This window comes from Pelophylax lessonae (genome assembly GCF_965119305.1).
Source record: "Pelophylax lessonae genome assembly, chromosome: 1".
Lineage (NCBI taxonomy): Eukaryota > Metazoa > Chordata > Amphibia > Anura > Ranidae > Pelophylax > Pelophylax lessonae.
In genome coordinates this window covers 502,278,192-502,294,743 of record NC_138768.1, presented here as the reverse complement: position 1 = coordinate 502,294,743, position 16,552 = coordinate 502,278,192, and the positions used below count along the sequence as shown (strand labels likewise).

Sequence of the window (16,552 nt, the reverse complement as noted above, 5' to 3'; positions counted from 1 at the left end):
CCATAGCAGCATATGTATAGGTTAACCCCGCCTCCACTCCTCCCCCACTCCCATAAATCTTTGCTCTGAGCCAGAGACCGCCTTCATCTTTTGGCAAGCTAGTCATCATCGTAACCCAGGCCACAGTTGGCAAGTCTTGTCTCAGGACCGGCGCTTGCTAGGCCAGAAGATGACACAGTCTAGAGGACAAGAGCGTTCAGAGCGTACGAGGGTCGCACGTTTTTGTTTACAGACCAGGTCTGGATTTTAGGAAGATCTGGTGAAGAGGCCAGATATCCCCACAGGAGAATGCAAAAGCTTGACCTTGGGTATTCAAGAAGCTACTGAGTTTGAGCCTCAGACTAATAGAAAGTCAAAGCGGTCTTTTCAGGACACACATGGTCCTTCAGAAGTCCTCCTCATCTCGAATTAGTTTCCACCGATTTTGCCTCACTCTAAGGTAAAATTAAGCATATATTCTTGTATTACCTAAAGTCACTGGTGTTGCAAAGTGCTGCTGTGCCAGTCCCAGGATGCAAGAGATTTCAGGGCATATACTCGCCTCTCTTTTTGGTCATGAAGAAAAGCGGCTTGCGAAGGCCAATTTTAGACCTTATGCACCTATACCAATTTTCATCAAAAGTTCAAGATGGAAACATTGTCCCTGATTCACAGGGGTCCAGCCAGGTGACTGGCTCATTTCTAATAGACCTAAAGAAGCTTACTTTCATGTGCCCATTGTAGAAGACTTCCGCAAGTTTCTTTGGTTTTCCATAGGTCAAGGGCATTTTTTTGGGGTCTTTGGAGGCAGGCAAAACATCTGAACTTCTTTATAGGGGTATATATACACACACACTTATATGTATTTATACACATACACACATATAGGTGTTATAGCAGAGAAGCCATATGAGTGTTAATTATTTAATTAGCGCAAGCATAGGTTTCTGCTACTTTCACACCTATATATGTGTATGTGTATATATACATACATGTGTGTGTGTATATATACCCCTACACAGAAGTTCAGATGTCATGCCTGACTCCAAACATGTCCTAAAAAAAAACCCTATAAACGCCTGCAGCAAAAAGCAGGGTGACAGGAGCGAAGCCATATCCCTGTTCTATAAGTGCCCTAAGAGAAACGATCTTTTCTCTATAGCGGTCACCCTGACATGGAAGGGTTTTGTAACCCTGCCATAGCAGTCAGAGTCAGTTAACCCTACACTACACTACGATCCCCTTACACTTAACACTTTCCCTACAGAAACTAGATTATTAAATCTAACTATAGTGGAAAATAGTACCCTAACTACACTAGATATCCCTTTCCTCACACTAATAATTGCTAAATGACACTTTGAAGCAGAAGTAACATAACTGCTTCCACTCTCTTCCACGTCCCTGTATTACAATGCTAGGAATTTGGTGGGGGCTATCTTATATACTGGGGGGCGTATTCACTAATGATTGGCCTCTGGACCCCCTAGTCACTCCAATCACATTCCTAGCATTCTCCTGCCCCCTCAATTGGCTTTTACTGATGGTTCTGGTCCAATCACGGGCTTTTAAAGCCCAGTTCCTGTCCCATTGCATTTTGGTCGGTTCTGGTTGCCGAATTCCGAACTTTTTCAGCAAAAAGTTCAGAATTCGGCCGAATCCCGAACAGCCAATGTTCGGGTCGAACCGATGGTCTACCCGAACCATTCCATCATCCCTAGTCAAGACCATCTCCAGCTTGCTTGTCTACCCTTCAGGCTTTCAACATCACCCTGTGTGTTTTAAGGTTTTTATTGGTTGTTATGTCTTTTTCAAAGCAAAGAGCATACGCCTGCATAGTTACTTGGATGTTCTTCTCCTACTGTCCCAAGAAGAGGGCAGCTACTCCTCAAAATTCAGCTGGCGGCTGATTCTGGAAAAGAGACACCTGGAGCCCACTCTGTCTCTTGTGTTCCTTGGGGCTCAGTTCAATATAATCAAGAGGACCCTTGCTTTGTCTCTGGATCCCGATGTTCTAGAACAGAATACTCCTGGCCCTGTTTCCTTCCCACCTGTGCACTTTTCAGTGTCTAAAATGATCAATAAGGTGTCTATGGATCCGATGGTCAAGTGAATGCTCCGGAGAACGCGGCCTTTCCGGAAGGTGTTTCTCCAGCAGTGGGATCCAGAAAGCAGAATTCAGGTCATCTATATAACCTTAGTCATGGGAGTCCCCTGGGGGCTGCAATGGAGAAACTGTCTCATTTTGCCATTTGATTGCCCCACTTCCTGGTTCACAATGCCATTCGATACCACCAATATGGGATGAGGGGACTTGCTGCATGTCTGGGATAGCTCAAGGCAGGCGAGGCTGTCAATTTCACAAGATTGTGTTGAACATTCTGAAATTACGGGCAGCCTTCTGCACCCTGCAGGCCTTTCACCATATAATGAAGGGAGTGTCAGTGCTTTTAGGCTAGTCAACACTACGGTGATCTCCTACGTTAAAAGACAAGGGGAGAATCACAGCCTGTTCTCTATTACAGGAAGTGGAGCCAATTATGTCTTTGGCTCAGAAGAATCGAGTCTACATCTTAGAGGCTTTTTTCCCCAAAATTCAAATGATTCTAACAGACTTTTTTTCCAGAGTCCAGTTGGACAACAAGAAATGATCTCTGCATGTGGAGGTTTTTCAGGCACAGATGGCCTGACGGATCATTGGAAATGCAGTGGGTCCAGTGCATTTCGTCAAGTCCTGGTCATCCTCGGGTTTCTACTAAAACCCTGAACAGAAGTTGTGGTGGTAGTGATGCCTTATTGGCCAATTTGGCCATGATTCCCCTAGCTAGCACTGTTCAGCTACCGGAACCCAGTGCCCCTTCTCATCAGGCCAGACCTTCTGTCACTGGGTGCATTTCTACATGCATGTCCAGCACGGTTATGTCTGCCGGTCAGGTTCTTGAGATTGGAGGTCCTCGGCTGCTCCCCCAGAGTCATCTCTCTCTCTCTCTCTCTCTCTTGAATGCTAGGAGAGTGAACACAAACAAAGTTTACAGGAGAATCTGGTCAAAGTCTCTGCAATACATGTCGGCTGCTGACAGATCATGTGCTGATCTAGAAGTTCTAAATATTTTGGGCTTCCTCCAGTCAGATTTAGATCTGGCTCTATTGATCAGCTCCCTCAGAGCAGTGTTAATTTCGTCGACTAAAACCGACTAAAACGTTTTAGTCGACTACATTAACACAAACTAAAACAATTCAAATGACTAAAATACGACTAAAACTAAAATGGCATTTTAGTCTTAAGACTAAAATACGACTAAAACTAAAATGGCATTTTAGTCAAAAGACTATAGCTAAAACTAAATCGAAATTTGCTGCCAAAATTAACACTGGTTGCATGCTCAAAGCTTAATACCATAAATAATAACATATTAGATTTTTCACTCTAGGACCAGCAGTAGTATATAATGAGTTTGGAAATTGTAGAGAAATGCTTAAATAATGCATCACAAATTACAATTGAACTACACCCATTCGATTATAGATGACTAAAATTAGTTTTAGTCGACTAAAATGTAGGACGTTTTAGTCGACTAAAATGTACTGGAGTTTTAGTTGACTAAATATGACAAAAACTAAAACACTTGCAGAAGACTAAAATGGGACTAAAATGAAAATGCCATTTTAGTCCTAAGACTAAGACTAAAACTAAATTGAAATTTGCTGCCAAAATTAACACTGCCTCAGAGTACAAGTGTCAGCTTTATCGGGCTTCACAGGTGTTTCCAGGTCTAGGCATCTTTTCCTGTCCAACAATTTTTCAAGGGAGCAACTAGGTTCAGACCCCAGAGTATGCGAAGGTTTTCCAAATGGAATCTCCCTCTTGTTCTCAACTCCCTCTCGGTAATTGGATTGGAGTGTTCTAGGGCTGTCTCCGTTAAAGGCCTCTCTGTCATGTTCACCTTTCTCCTGGCTATCACGTCGGCATAAAAAGCCTCAGAGATTGATTCACTGGTCATGGAGAACTTTTCTTAACAATCTTCCAATTCAGTGCTTTTATCTATGCTTGACTCAGTTCCCATGGGAACCAAGAAATTGTTCTGCCAACCTTTGGAGTACTAACTTGCGTCCTTCAGACATGGGAGAGGTCAGGCTGTGGATTATTTGGTTAAAGCACATGTCTAGTAAACAGGGAATCCTGAGTTTGACTCTCAGCAGTGTCTTCCTTTGATTCAAGGAATCTCTCAGACATTGTGATGTCATATCTAGAAGCTACAGCTTCCTTCAGGCTTCAGAACGCCTGTTCATTCTTTTTGCCGGAAAGGACAAAGGGAAACGTGCCTCATCTAGGACGATTGTGACATGGATTGTCTGGGCCATCCGACAGGCTCACAGAGCCGAGGGCTTGCCTCCTTGGGAATGGTGACCGCTCACTCAACCAGGAGTGTGTCCACATCCTGGGTGGCTTTGCAGCATATGGTTCCCAATGTGATCGGTAGGGTGGCCTTGTGGTCCCCAATCAATACATTTATGGCTCATTATTGTGTAGAGCCTCTTTATCTTCTGTGGATTTTTGGTTTACAAATCCTGTCGGGTGACAATGTCAAATAAACCCTTTTCTTTTGTTCTGCAAATGTCCAACCGGGTGAGTATGGCTAGTTATTTACCATACGTATACTGCCATGGAGTCTGTCAGGAAAACAGAAAATTTCCTATCAAATACTTACCGTAATTTTCCTTTTCTGATGGACTCCATGGCAGCACGAGTTCCCTCCTAGAGTCATGTGTAGGCTAGTTATGGAACGCAGCCTCTGGCTCAGAGCAAAGATTTATGGGAGTGGGGTCCTATAGGGGAAGAGTGGAGGCAGGATTAACCCATACGTATGCTGTCATGGAGTCCATCAGGAAAGGAAAATTATGGTAAGTATTTGATAGGAAACTTTCTGTTTTCCTAGCCCATTGGAATCCTTGACAGTCTAGTTTTGTCAGTCTTTTTAAAGAAAAAGTATGTAAGTATACTAATGAGTTGCCTTACCATTGCAAACTCTGTGAATAAAGCCATAAATATTACATTTACAATGTTTTAATTTTAAAATCTTAATCTGCAAAGATCAATGTTCTCAAATAAATGTAAAAGAGAAGATAGACTCCATTATATCCACTAGGTCCAATAAAAATCAAATACGACCATTGCATTTAAACTGTGAAATGTTCTTTGCTAACGGGATCTTCTGATAAGGCAAACATTTAAAGTACACACAAAGTTATATATGTATTTATATATATATTTAAAATTGGTGTGGAGACACTCATGGGTCTTAAAGTGGAGATTTAAGATCCGTGATATACCTGTTTCAGGTTCAGTCTGTTTCAAGTTCAGACAATGAAAATCTAATTCTAAATGTTCCAGTTCAGTTAACACACCTAAGTTTTACCACGTCCTGTATTCAGTCTACTGTACATAAATTATCTCTAATGCCACAGCATTACGTTTTCATAATCTTATTGGAAAAAAACGTTTTGCTTTTTTTGTTATCTACAGGTTTTGCAAAAAGTACAGTTAGTAACACCGCTAGTAAAAGACAACACTGGAACATATTGGTTACTGCAAGTATGTTTAAATTGCGGCATTGAAATGTCCTATTTCCTTTATCTTGTGAAAATTTGTAATGAACACAGATGCACTGCTAATTAAAACTGGGAATGGTATTTTATTTCAAGGCACAAGATGTGTTTGACATGTACACGTGGAGCACACATATTTTTAAATATTTGTGAAAAAAAAAAAAAGCAAAAAGAGTTCTTTGTTTTCTCCATATCCTGAACCATGATGTCAGATGACTTTCAATCCTAAAATCTAAGTTTTCCTAAATAATTAAAGATTATACCCTGCAGGAGTTCCCCCTGCCAGTGGTTTTTGTAGCAAAAAAAGCATAGCATTTTTTTGTTTCTCTTTCTTTATAAGTTTATTTTTATTTTTTAAAAATTAGTGTCCACTCTTGATCATTTTTCAGCTTTATAAAACTAGCTGTAGAGTTTTGGAGTTTGGTGTACTCTCTGACAGCGCTGTACTACCACTATTATAGAGGCTTTTTACTACAGGGAGATCAAAACTAGACAAAAAAAAAAACTGTACTGGACTTACATATTTAAATCAAACTGTGTGGAAATGTCTAATTACATTTTTTTCTTAACCTGATTTGATCTTTAAAGCCAAAATAGGACTGGCATAGGATTTACACAATTTAATAAATCAGCTGAACTAACGTTTTTTTTTTGGGAAAACAACTGTTATTGTGTGAATGACTAGTGCAGCCACAACTCAGTATCAAACAATGAAAAAAATGCAAACTGCATAAGATAACAGGAAAGCTTTTTGTTTTGTGAAAGTCTTGTGTCAATTGTGTTCAGCAACAACAGTATTGATGTAATCTAGATTTATGTGTTGCATTGTTGTTTAAATTTCTCTGAAAAAGAAACAAAATGTCCTTAATGTTTGGCACTTTACCCAAGATGGTACCATATGTATGTTTAGTGTGAGGTTTCATGAATCTGCTGTAACGAGCAATCTTGGTGGATTACCGCTCTACCTTCAGGCTCTGGGCCAACTCCCATTGTTTAGCGTTTCTGAACGCAAATGCATCTTACATGTGGTCATCTCTACTCTTTTCAAGTGTTGTATGTTTCTGCAATTTATGTTCAGTAAATTTATTTTTTAACCATACAAATGATGTTTGTTGCATTTTTTTGGCAACTCGCGTGCACAGGTTTTCTAATTGCATAATGGTAAAAATGACTTGAAACACAACACTGTCCCCAGCCGAGGGTATAATCAGCTGTGTATATGTGTAAAGGTGTGTTAAAGATAGTTCTTGCAAAACATATCATAAAAAAAAAAGGTGTTAAAAAACTAGCCACAAAGCTTGGTTTTGTGGTAATTTTGGTATGAAATTCTCTGCTCTATACAAATGATTCTGTTAAACTGATCATCCTACATTTCCTAAGCAGTGCAATCTCTCCATGTGCTGATAATGCACTTTAACCACTTCAGCCCCGGAAGGTTTTACCCCCTAATGACCAGGCCATTTTTTTTCGATTCAGCACTGCGTTACTTTAATGGAAAATTGCTTGTGGTTCGACTCCGTACCCAAATACAATTGATGTCCTTTTTTCCCACAAGTAGAGCTTTCTTTTGGTGGTATTTGATCACCTCTGCAGTATTTAGATTTTGCGCTATAAACAAAAAAAGAGCGACAATTATAAAAAAAACGCCATATTTTTTTAACATTCCCAATAATGAAATTAAAAAAATCTAATTTTTTTGTATCAGTTTAGGACAATTTGTATTCTACTACATATTTTTGGTGAAAAAAAAATCCCAAAAAGCGTATTTTAATTGCTTTGCGCAAAAGTTATAGCGTTTACAAACTACGGGATAGATTTTTGAAACTTTTATTTATTTTATTGTCTTTATTAGTAATGGCAGCGATCAGCATTTTTTAGCAGGACTGCGACATTGCGGTGGAGAGATCGTGCCCCTAAAAAGTGACATTTTTGACACTGTTTGGGACCAGTGACATTAATACAGTAATCAGTGCTAAATAATATGCACTGTTACTGTATAAATTACACTGGCAGGGAAGGGGTGATCAAAGGGGTAATGTGTGCTTAAATGTGATTACTGACTGTGTGCAGGAATGGCTCTGTGACAGGCACAGAGAGATCGAGGTTTCAGCTTAGCTGAAACTCCTGATCTCTCCCTGTCTGTCTGACAGAAGACTCGCCTGCTTTGCGTACATAAGCATGCGGGTCTTCTGTAAGTTTCTCTGATGATGGCGGGAGGCTGATGGCGATCGCCCCCGCTCCTCCTGCAGCCCGCCTCACCGTTGTGTCTAAACACAGCGGAAACGCGGGTCCAGGGGCGCGCGCACCGCTGAGACCTCGTGCACAAAATCACATAGATCTACCTCATTTTGCGCAGCTGCGCTGCCCTGCTGCAGTAGTACTGCGGTGGGTGGTCAGCAATAGGTTAAAACAAATATTCATGACACTTACCTGACTCCTCTATCAATCCTGTGCTGTGCCCGGCTGCAGGTCTTCTGTTATATCTCCCTGTTCTTACAGGCTTTGCTGAGAGCAGAGACAGCCATTAGCTCCTCCTGTTGTCAGTCAAAAATTATAAAGCGAGAGCAGGGGGTGGGGCCAAACTGCGTTGTGTGTGTCCATTAATGCCCACAGCCCGGCTTGCACTTTTCCCCTTACAGAGAGGCAGCTTGCTATGGGGGCACTCAGAAAAGAGTAAGAGCGGAGAACGCTGGAGGAGGACCTCAGAAGAGGAGGTAAGTGTGCACTCTGTGCAATATTATTTTTTGTACAAATATTGTTGTGGAAGTGGCTTTACTTGTGAGTCATCAATCCAAAAAGGAGAACAGAAAAAAACAACAAATCCGGGTTGTCTAGGATGGCTCACTGGTAATGAATAAAAACTACAAATTTAAAATCACCATTTATTATGAACATAGCATAAAAACCTCCCAATAAATGAGTACAAAAGACAAAATTCATCACATATCATGCAAAAGGGAAAATTCCTTATTTTATATATAAATGTCACGTGACATGGTCAATGCATTTCACGGTCACAAACCGCTTCTTCGGGACTCTGTATTTATATATGACATATTTCTTGCAAGGCTTTGTCTCAATTCGAGAAAATACAAAAAAGATAATGAAATAATAATATAATAGCATATATGCAAGCATATGCATAACATGCTTTATCTAACGACAGCATAAATAAGATCTTACCATCAAGAGAAAGAGGCAAAAGACAAAAAGAGGGGAAAAAAGGAGAAAGGAATGAGATTATCGTGTCCTCCTTGGCTGCGGGTAGGTTAATAGGGAACCAAAGAGGGGAGAGACAGCTTCCATAAAGATGCTTGTTTAACCCTCACATGTATTACCTAGGTAATATAAGTCACAACCTTTCAAATGCAAGAAATGTTCTTGTTATTCCAAACCCAGAAACACTCACCTAAAAAGAAAGGGAGTGACCAAATGTCTGTAAAGTTTTTTTCAGATCTATCATTTAGCACACTTCAGATAAAATCAGCCAGATTACAAAGCTCCTATGATAGATATAGACATATGTCCACATATGTGCCAGATAGTGTTACCTGTACTAGCTGGCAGAAATGTCTCAATCAAAGAAACCAAGGGGTAAAAGGAGGAAAAGTAAGAAGGGGGGGGGGTGGTAAATAAAGGGAAAGGGATAGAAAAAATGCCCAAGAAACGTCACCAACCCTCGGATATCAAAAAAAATCTGCCATTACGAATGAGAACAATGCCTTCCAAATCGATTCCACATGTATATAGAAAATCTCTAGATACAGGTAGGGCAGTAGTCCAACCTGGTGTGCCTCAGAAGGAGAGATCTTATCAAAATATATATCAAAGGAGATTACCAACAGGTGTGTTAACTATAAAGACATCAAGAAAGAAAAAAACCACATAGTTACTAAACCATCCAAAAACCAAAGAAAGACAGACCAGAGAACCATCCAACCTGTTATTCTTAGTAATAACATACCTCCATTCTGCACACCCCAGCATGACTCAGGTTACTACCAACCAGAAAACAACTCCCCTAAATATGTCCCTGCACCTCCCAGGGACCCCCCCCCCCACTCAATGACGGTGCCACATCCCCTCCTCCAGCTCCACCCATAGGTGGCAAGGGAGAGGGGCCATCCCATCCAGGGGAAATCCCCTCCCATTTAGCAATGACCAGACAAGTGTGCCCAAACAAGATGGTGAGGTGAACACAGAAAGAGGGCTGCATTAAACGCCAAACTGGCAAACGAAAGCCAGGCAGTCAAAATTGCCACCACACCAGATGTGACATCATGTGCAACGACATGGACATCAGGCTGGAAATGATGAAGTCCACTTATAGTGCTGAGGAACAAACACAGAATGACAGCAGAGATGGCTGATCGGGGGAGCACGCTGTGTCTTTTTGATGTGGACGGGACTCTGACAGCTGCCAGACAGATACTATTTCCATACTGAGCACATGAGTTTAGAATCCTTTGGTATCCATCCAGCATCCTCATTTGACATGTGGTTTGCAGTATAGGTGGCCATTGGAAAGTAATACACTAGCGCTGTGAGACCACTCTTTATTGAGGGTCACATATCTTCTGGTAAGCCCTCCTTCTTCTCTGTGCACAGAGTTGTTGTGCGTTTTTTTAACCGTAGACAAGTTGGTGCCATTTGGACATTATTATCTATCAACTCTTTCCCCACAATTAGAGGAGTGCTATCTCAGAATTGTTATTTCTTCAATTTTGGACTCTTTGTTTATTTATTTTTTTAATTTAATATGGGTTTTGATTTGAGTTGCACACATGGTGATTCCCACTGATTTGTGCATTTTTAAATATTACACTGCATGTATGCTTCACTTATGTTATTTTAGCACTGCACTTATGGTTTTCAATATTTATGATACTGTGTACTAGGGTACTGTGCTAGCTGCTATTTGCCTTCTAATTTGCTAAAGCCTTAGTGCGGTTGTTTACAGGATATAATCATATTAAATGTGAAACTTGAGAATGTTTAGTTTCTTTTCATTACCAGTGAGCCATCCTTGACCACTCCGTTTAGCTGTTTTCTTCTGGCACTCTATGCAATGCCATTGCACAGAGCAGGTATGTATAAATCTCTTTTCTATTTTAATAAAAAAAAAGCAAGGTTTTACAATCTCTTGACATTCCAACTCCAGGAAACTTGAAGATTCTGCCTTGCAGTTGGGCCATGCACACAATGCAAAATATAACTGCTCATTTGGTATAGAGAAGAGTAACAGCACTTTTAATAATTAATTCTCCACTCCCCTATTCTTCAACGGTGGACCTTCCCTTTGTCTCCTCAAGTTGAGTGAATCAGCCTAGACAACGTCGGCAACTTAAACTGCTGAAGCATAGGGGAGAGGATTCTGCTGGGACCTGTCTAACAGCATGGAGGAGTGGGTGCATAAGTCTTCTTTTCATATCGCCTAGACCTAAACAAGCAGTTAACCCATTCAGTGTGGGCTCAGTTCCACTGCAAGGGAGAATCTTTTACCACTACCATTTGATGCATAGTTACCTAGGTATTTAGACAAGTTCATCTAGTTCAACCAATAGAAAAAATAAATAAATAGAAAACCTCCTTATACATAATCTATTACCCACAGTTGATCCAGAGGAAGGGAAAAAAAACACCCTATGAAGTATGATCCAATTTGCTGAAGCAGGAAGGAAATAAAATGTCTTCATGATTCACCAGGGAGAAATTCGATAGTCCCTGGATCAACTACCCCTGGTGTATTTACCTGTAAATGTTAGTATCCAGTTACAGTATATTTTGTGCATTTAGGAATGCACCCACCTCTTTTTTTTAAGCAATCTACTAGCTGGCTAAAACTAGTTCTTCAAAAAAATCTAGGGATTTTGTTCTGCCCATTCTTGCTGAAGTTGAGCTTTAAAGACACAGTTCCTTAGTGCAAAATATAAAGCCCATTGTAACATCAACCTTGACTCTGAATATAGCAATAATAAATATGTTATCATTTCCCTAAATTAAAAAATTTTTAAAAACGAACTACTGTATTTATAGTTTTCATGTTGTCAATACAAATGTATGCTCATAAGCCTGCTACCAGCTCAAGATGACAGATGAGAAAATAAAATATAATGAAAAAGAAAAATCATGGGTACATCTAATATATTAAATACATTTAATATGAGCATATAGTTGACAAAGTAAGGGGAAAAGAAGCTGAATGGGCTAAATTACAGTAACATCCATTGTAGGCCCTGTTATTACACCTCAGCAAACATAGGAACGCAGATAACTCCAGGCTGTTATTATACTGGTTTTACCATACAGGTAATTTATTTACAGTTATTTACAGTACATCAATAAAAAAAAAAAAAAAGGAAAACTTTGTCTTTCTTTTAATTTTGAACATTCAAGATATAGAAATGTAGGAAAAAGAAAAGTAAGATAAGTTTATAATGTCTAAAAAATTCAGTCACACAGTGTGGCAATTAATAAAGGGCATGATTGCTGTGATTTAGACTGATTATGATAGAAATTAACATACAATTTTATTATACAATATCAATGTTACTTTTAATCATTTTAGCCAAGAACAAAAATGTCGAAAAGTGTGCATAGTATTGGTGGGTACTGATACTATGTACACCTTCTCATTCTTGAGGAACAGCAACTTCTGGGGTTTGTTGACCTGAGTTACGTCTTTTACGTAGGCTTGTGCCTTTCGAAATAAGATCAGCATATCCTTCCTTGTGTGAAAATGCATAGCTGGATCTGCGATGTAAGCTGCCTCGTTTGAAAGGAGTAGACATTGCAATTGTTTTTATATCATTTTGATTTCTTGCACCATCTGAGTGTCCCTGCAGAGAAGGAAACACACAAGTCATAGACTACTTAGTAACACATTAGGGTAATTTAGGATGGGAAGGCAGTGCGTTCACTTATGTTCAATACTACAAACTGTAATACAGTGCAATTTTTCCAACAAGTAGAATAATCTAATAACCACAAGCTTATGAAAGCTAAAAAAAACATCAGAATATAGTTTACAGAAGGGTAATCTGATTTGTCTTTCAATTAATGTCATGGCTGCCTTATTCATATTTCTTTCTTTTGAGCAAAATACTGCAAATAGTTAATTAAATATTTGATTAATATACTGGTGTATATTTATTTACAGTTCTTTGTGTAGATGACAGTGGGGTTGATTTACTAAAACTGGAGCAGTCAAAATCTGGTGCAGCTCTACATAGAAACCAATCAGCTTTCAGATTTTTTTTGTCAAAGCCTAATTGAACAAGCTGAAGTTAGAAGTTGATTGGCTACCATGCACAGCTGCACCAGATTTTGTACTCTTTGATTTTAGTAAATCAACTCATTGTGTTAAGGATCATTTGGCATTAAAGTGCTTCTAAAGGCTCAATACCTTACTGCAGGTAAAATATGTTCCAAGATTTATATTGCCCCCCTGACCCCCCCCCCCCCTCATTCCTGCACTGTGCCCATCTGTGGCAGCTCTCTCCTCTCTCTGCTCACAGAGGCAGCAGCAGGGGTCAGGGGCTCCTGCTGTTGTCAATCAAATCCCATATAATCAATAGATGCAGACAGCCTGGCACATATAACATGTTTGTGTTTTTTTTTTTTTTTTAAAAAAAGCCTTTACAAACAACTTAACTGTTAAGCCATTGTATAACTTAAAGGGCATTTCAAACCAAAACTTTTTTTAGGTTTTTAAACAATTAGGGAAGGGTTAAAACCCCTTCCGGGTTTTTACAATTTTCTTATAGAAGTTTCCCCTCATTTTTTGTCCTGCTGACAACCATTCACAAACTAGGGTAGGGGTAACTCTCCAACAGCAACACAAATGAAAATAAAAATGCTTTTTCTTTAGAAGGACAGGGTAGAACCCTTGCCAGATTGTAATTTCTGTATGTGTCCTTGTTGCAGACTTTCCTACTTATTCTGACTGATAAAACAGCAGGACAGAAATTGAGGAGCACCGAGACAGAAGTTAAAACCAGACAGGGATTCTAAGCCTTACCTACTCTATCCAAAATTTGAATAAAAAAAGTTTTTGTATTGACAAACAATTTAAGCTAACCTGTTTCGTGTATATGGCCTGCTAGTGGCATGAGGAATGTCAACTATTTAGCTCTGGATTTCTCCTCATAAATCAGTGATCTGAGATCATTACCAAGGCAAAATAAGAATGAAAAGAAAGTTGAAAGTAAAGTCACTCAAGAGCACTCCCTAAGGCTCAGCCACCAGGTATTTTAATTTTGCATTAATCCCAATTGAATGTCTGAGACCTAAGATGGCATAGCATCAGCAGTCTGAAAAGATGGACTCTCCGTTGTGCCAGAGTCTTCTGGACAGCTGATGAGCACAGTGGTCTTTTCAAAGTCATCAAGCCCAACATGAGGTATGTCCATAAGGAAATCCCAAATAGCACATGCTAAGTTGGCCAAATTACTTTTTAAAACACTACCAGATAAGTAGTGTAAACACACCAAGGATTACTAGGCTGCTAGAACTGAAAGTGTTCACTATAAAGATATTACAGTAGGTCAAAAATATATCAGAGTGAAGGTTTTACTTGAAACAGTGGTGGAAGTTTGTTTATACCCACTCATAGCATGTATGTACTATATTGCTTTCTCTAACATATAAGACTTTTTTTAATTAACCACTGCTGGTATTACACAAAGATCTACATAGAGCAGCTAACTCCTATATAGGAAACAAATCAAATTTAGACCATTCACAGATTTCACTCCAGATCTTTGTGGGACACATATGTACCCATTCCTGGAAATGGAAACCTAATGGGAACCCAATCATCCCAGCAGACATTAGGGGGGAACTAACTTTTTTCAGAATCTGAGAGAATGCACATTCATCTCTCTGAAGACAATATGGAAATTAAACTTCACTATTCTAAAGATATTGTGACTGCACAATATCTTTAGAATAGTGAAGTTTAATTTTTGGGGAGCTTCTTGGGGAGTTCTATACCTTCTCTGCAAGGTAAAATATACAAGAATGGCCATTGTATGACCAATTGTCATTAAAGTATAGATGTCCAAAGCAAATTTACCAGAGACGGTAAGTTGGTCATTTTGACATTTATTATCATTTGTTTGCCTACATAAATATGTCATCACTAAAGGAAAACCAATTATAAGATAAACATAGGTGCTGACCTTGCTGGCCTTTCTTTTGGAAAAATGGTAGCTGCTTGGCTGTTATGCTGACCCCCTAGCTTCAACAATTCAAGTCACTGACCACTGGTCAGTATAATAACTTTCAACTTTACTCTGATTTTTCTGATTTTCATGCTTTTTTCACGTCAGTGACTTAAGAAATACTGAAGGCAGTATCAGCAGTACTATCCTCAGGAAATATTAATGGGGAGAATGACAGCCATACAAATAGTGTTTTCATATAGAGGCCAGCAGTCTACATATGTTACTCTTGACAAGTGTATTTTATTAATAATAGGATTTAAAAATAACAAATAAAATCATACTCACATGGACTTGATTTTGATACATAATCTTGGTAACAGTACTGACAAGAAGTGAAGGAAGAATGCTTATTCCAACTGCCAGCAGAATTTCGAGCCAGATATATTCTTGTTTTAATGTATTACGCATTACATCTAGAGCAGAGAATTGCATGTTAAAAGATGTATGCTCTTGTATACATATATATTATATAATATATTTAATAACCTTGATCAAGAAGCAATTGATTTGACAGTATCCTTTAGTAACGATCAAATGTCAGTTTTGTAATTAGTATAATTTCAGTGCATGGTAAACCCTGCCAGAACATGTTAAACGCTTTAAAACTAGAGTTGAGCGGACACCTGGATGTCCGTGTTCGGCGGGTTCGGCCGAACTTTAAAAAAAAGTCCGGGTCCGTGTCCCGGACTTTTGCCGAACTTTTCCCGGACACCGAACCCCATTGAAGTCAATGGGGACCCGAACTTTCAGGCACTAAAATGGCTCTAAAACACAAATGGAAAGGGCTAGAGTGCTGCAAATGGCAGCAAAACGTAGTTAAGACCATGGCGAGTGCTCTGCAAACAAATGTGGATAGGGAAATAACTTAAAACAACAAAAAAAAACAGAAAAATAAAACAATGTTCTTCATCTCTGAAGGACGAGGCCCATATGGAGTAGGAGGGAGGTTGAGGTGGTGGTGGATGTGGCGGTGTCATAGGCGTGCGCACAGGGTGTGCCGGGTGTACCTGGGCACACCCTAATCACCTAGGGCACATAGAATTATCGCTCTGTTTGCCAGTGAGGAGATGGGAAAGATCTCCCTCGGACCTGCTCTGCTCTATTTCTCTTTGCCAGCAGGGAGAGTAATGTATCCAGGCCATGTACATGTAGGCAAACACATGAATGTGTATTTAAACTTTGGGGTGCACACCCTAATGCAATAGGCTGCGCACACCTATGGGCAGTGTAGGTGGAAGCGGCGGTGGAGGTGGAGGACGAGGTAGCCAACACTGCTTCTTTTCACAAATTTTAAATGAGGGTACACCCCAAAAGAGTGAGAAAGAGCAAAAATAGAACAATGGCTGGGTAAGGTCGGTATCCATCGCTATTCTGCACAAGGTACAGAAAAGTCCCGTGGGATCCATGCCTGGTTCATTTTAATGAACGTGAGCTTGTCCACATTGTCTCTGGACAGGCGGCTGCACTTGTCTGTGATAACGCCCCCAGCCGTGCTAAATACCCGTTCAGATAATACACTGGCTGCAGGGCACGCCAGCACCTCCAAGGCGTAAAGGGCAAGCTCAGGCCATGTGCCCAATTTGGAGACCCAGAAGTTGAAGGGGGCAGACCCGTCATTCACTACATGTAGGCGTGTGCACACATACTGCTCCACCATGTTGGTAAAATGCTGTCTCCTGCTAAGACGTTCCATATGAGCTGCTGGTGCTGCTGTTTGTTGTGGCGTGCTGACAAAGCTT

General features: G+C 39.9%; 1 protein-coding gene across 1 annotated transcript in view; it reads right to left on the bottom strand.

Annotated features, from left to right (window-relative positions):
• Positions 1 to 12,218: 12,218 nt before the first annotated feature.
• The window catches only part of LOC309547173 (phospholipid-transporting ATPase IC-like), a gene marked incomplete at both ends in the record, with an annotated part of 345,791 nt that continues 341,457 nt past the window's right edge, over positions 12,219 to 16,552 (bottom strand). Inside the window, 2 exons of the mRNA XM_082246961.1 lie at positions 12,219 to 12,425; positions 15,099 to 15,226. Of these exons, the coding sequence (XP_082103087.1) occupies positions 12,219 to 12,425; positions 15,099 to 15,226 (335 nt within the window). The remainder of the gene's footprint in view (positions 12,426 to 15,098; positions 15,227 to 16,552) is intronic.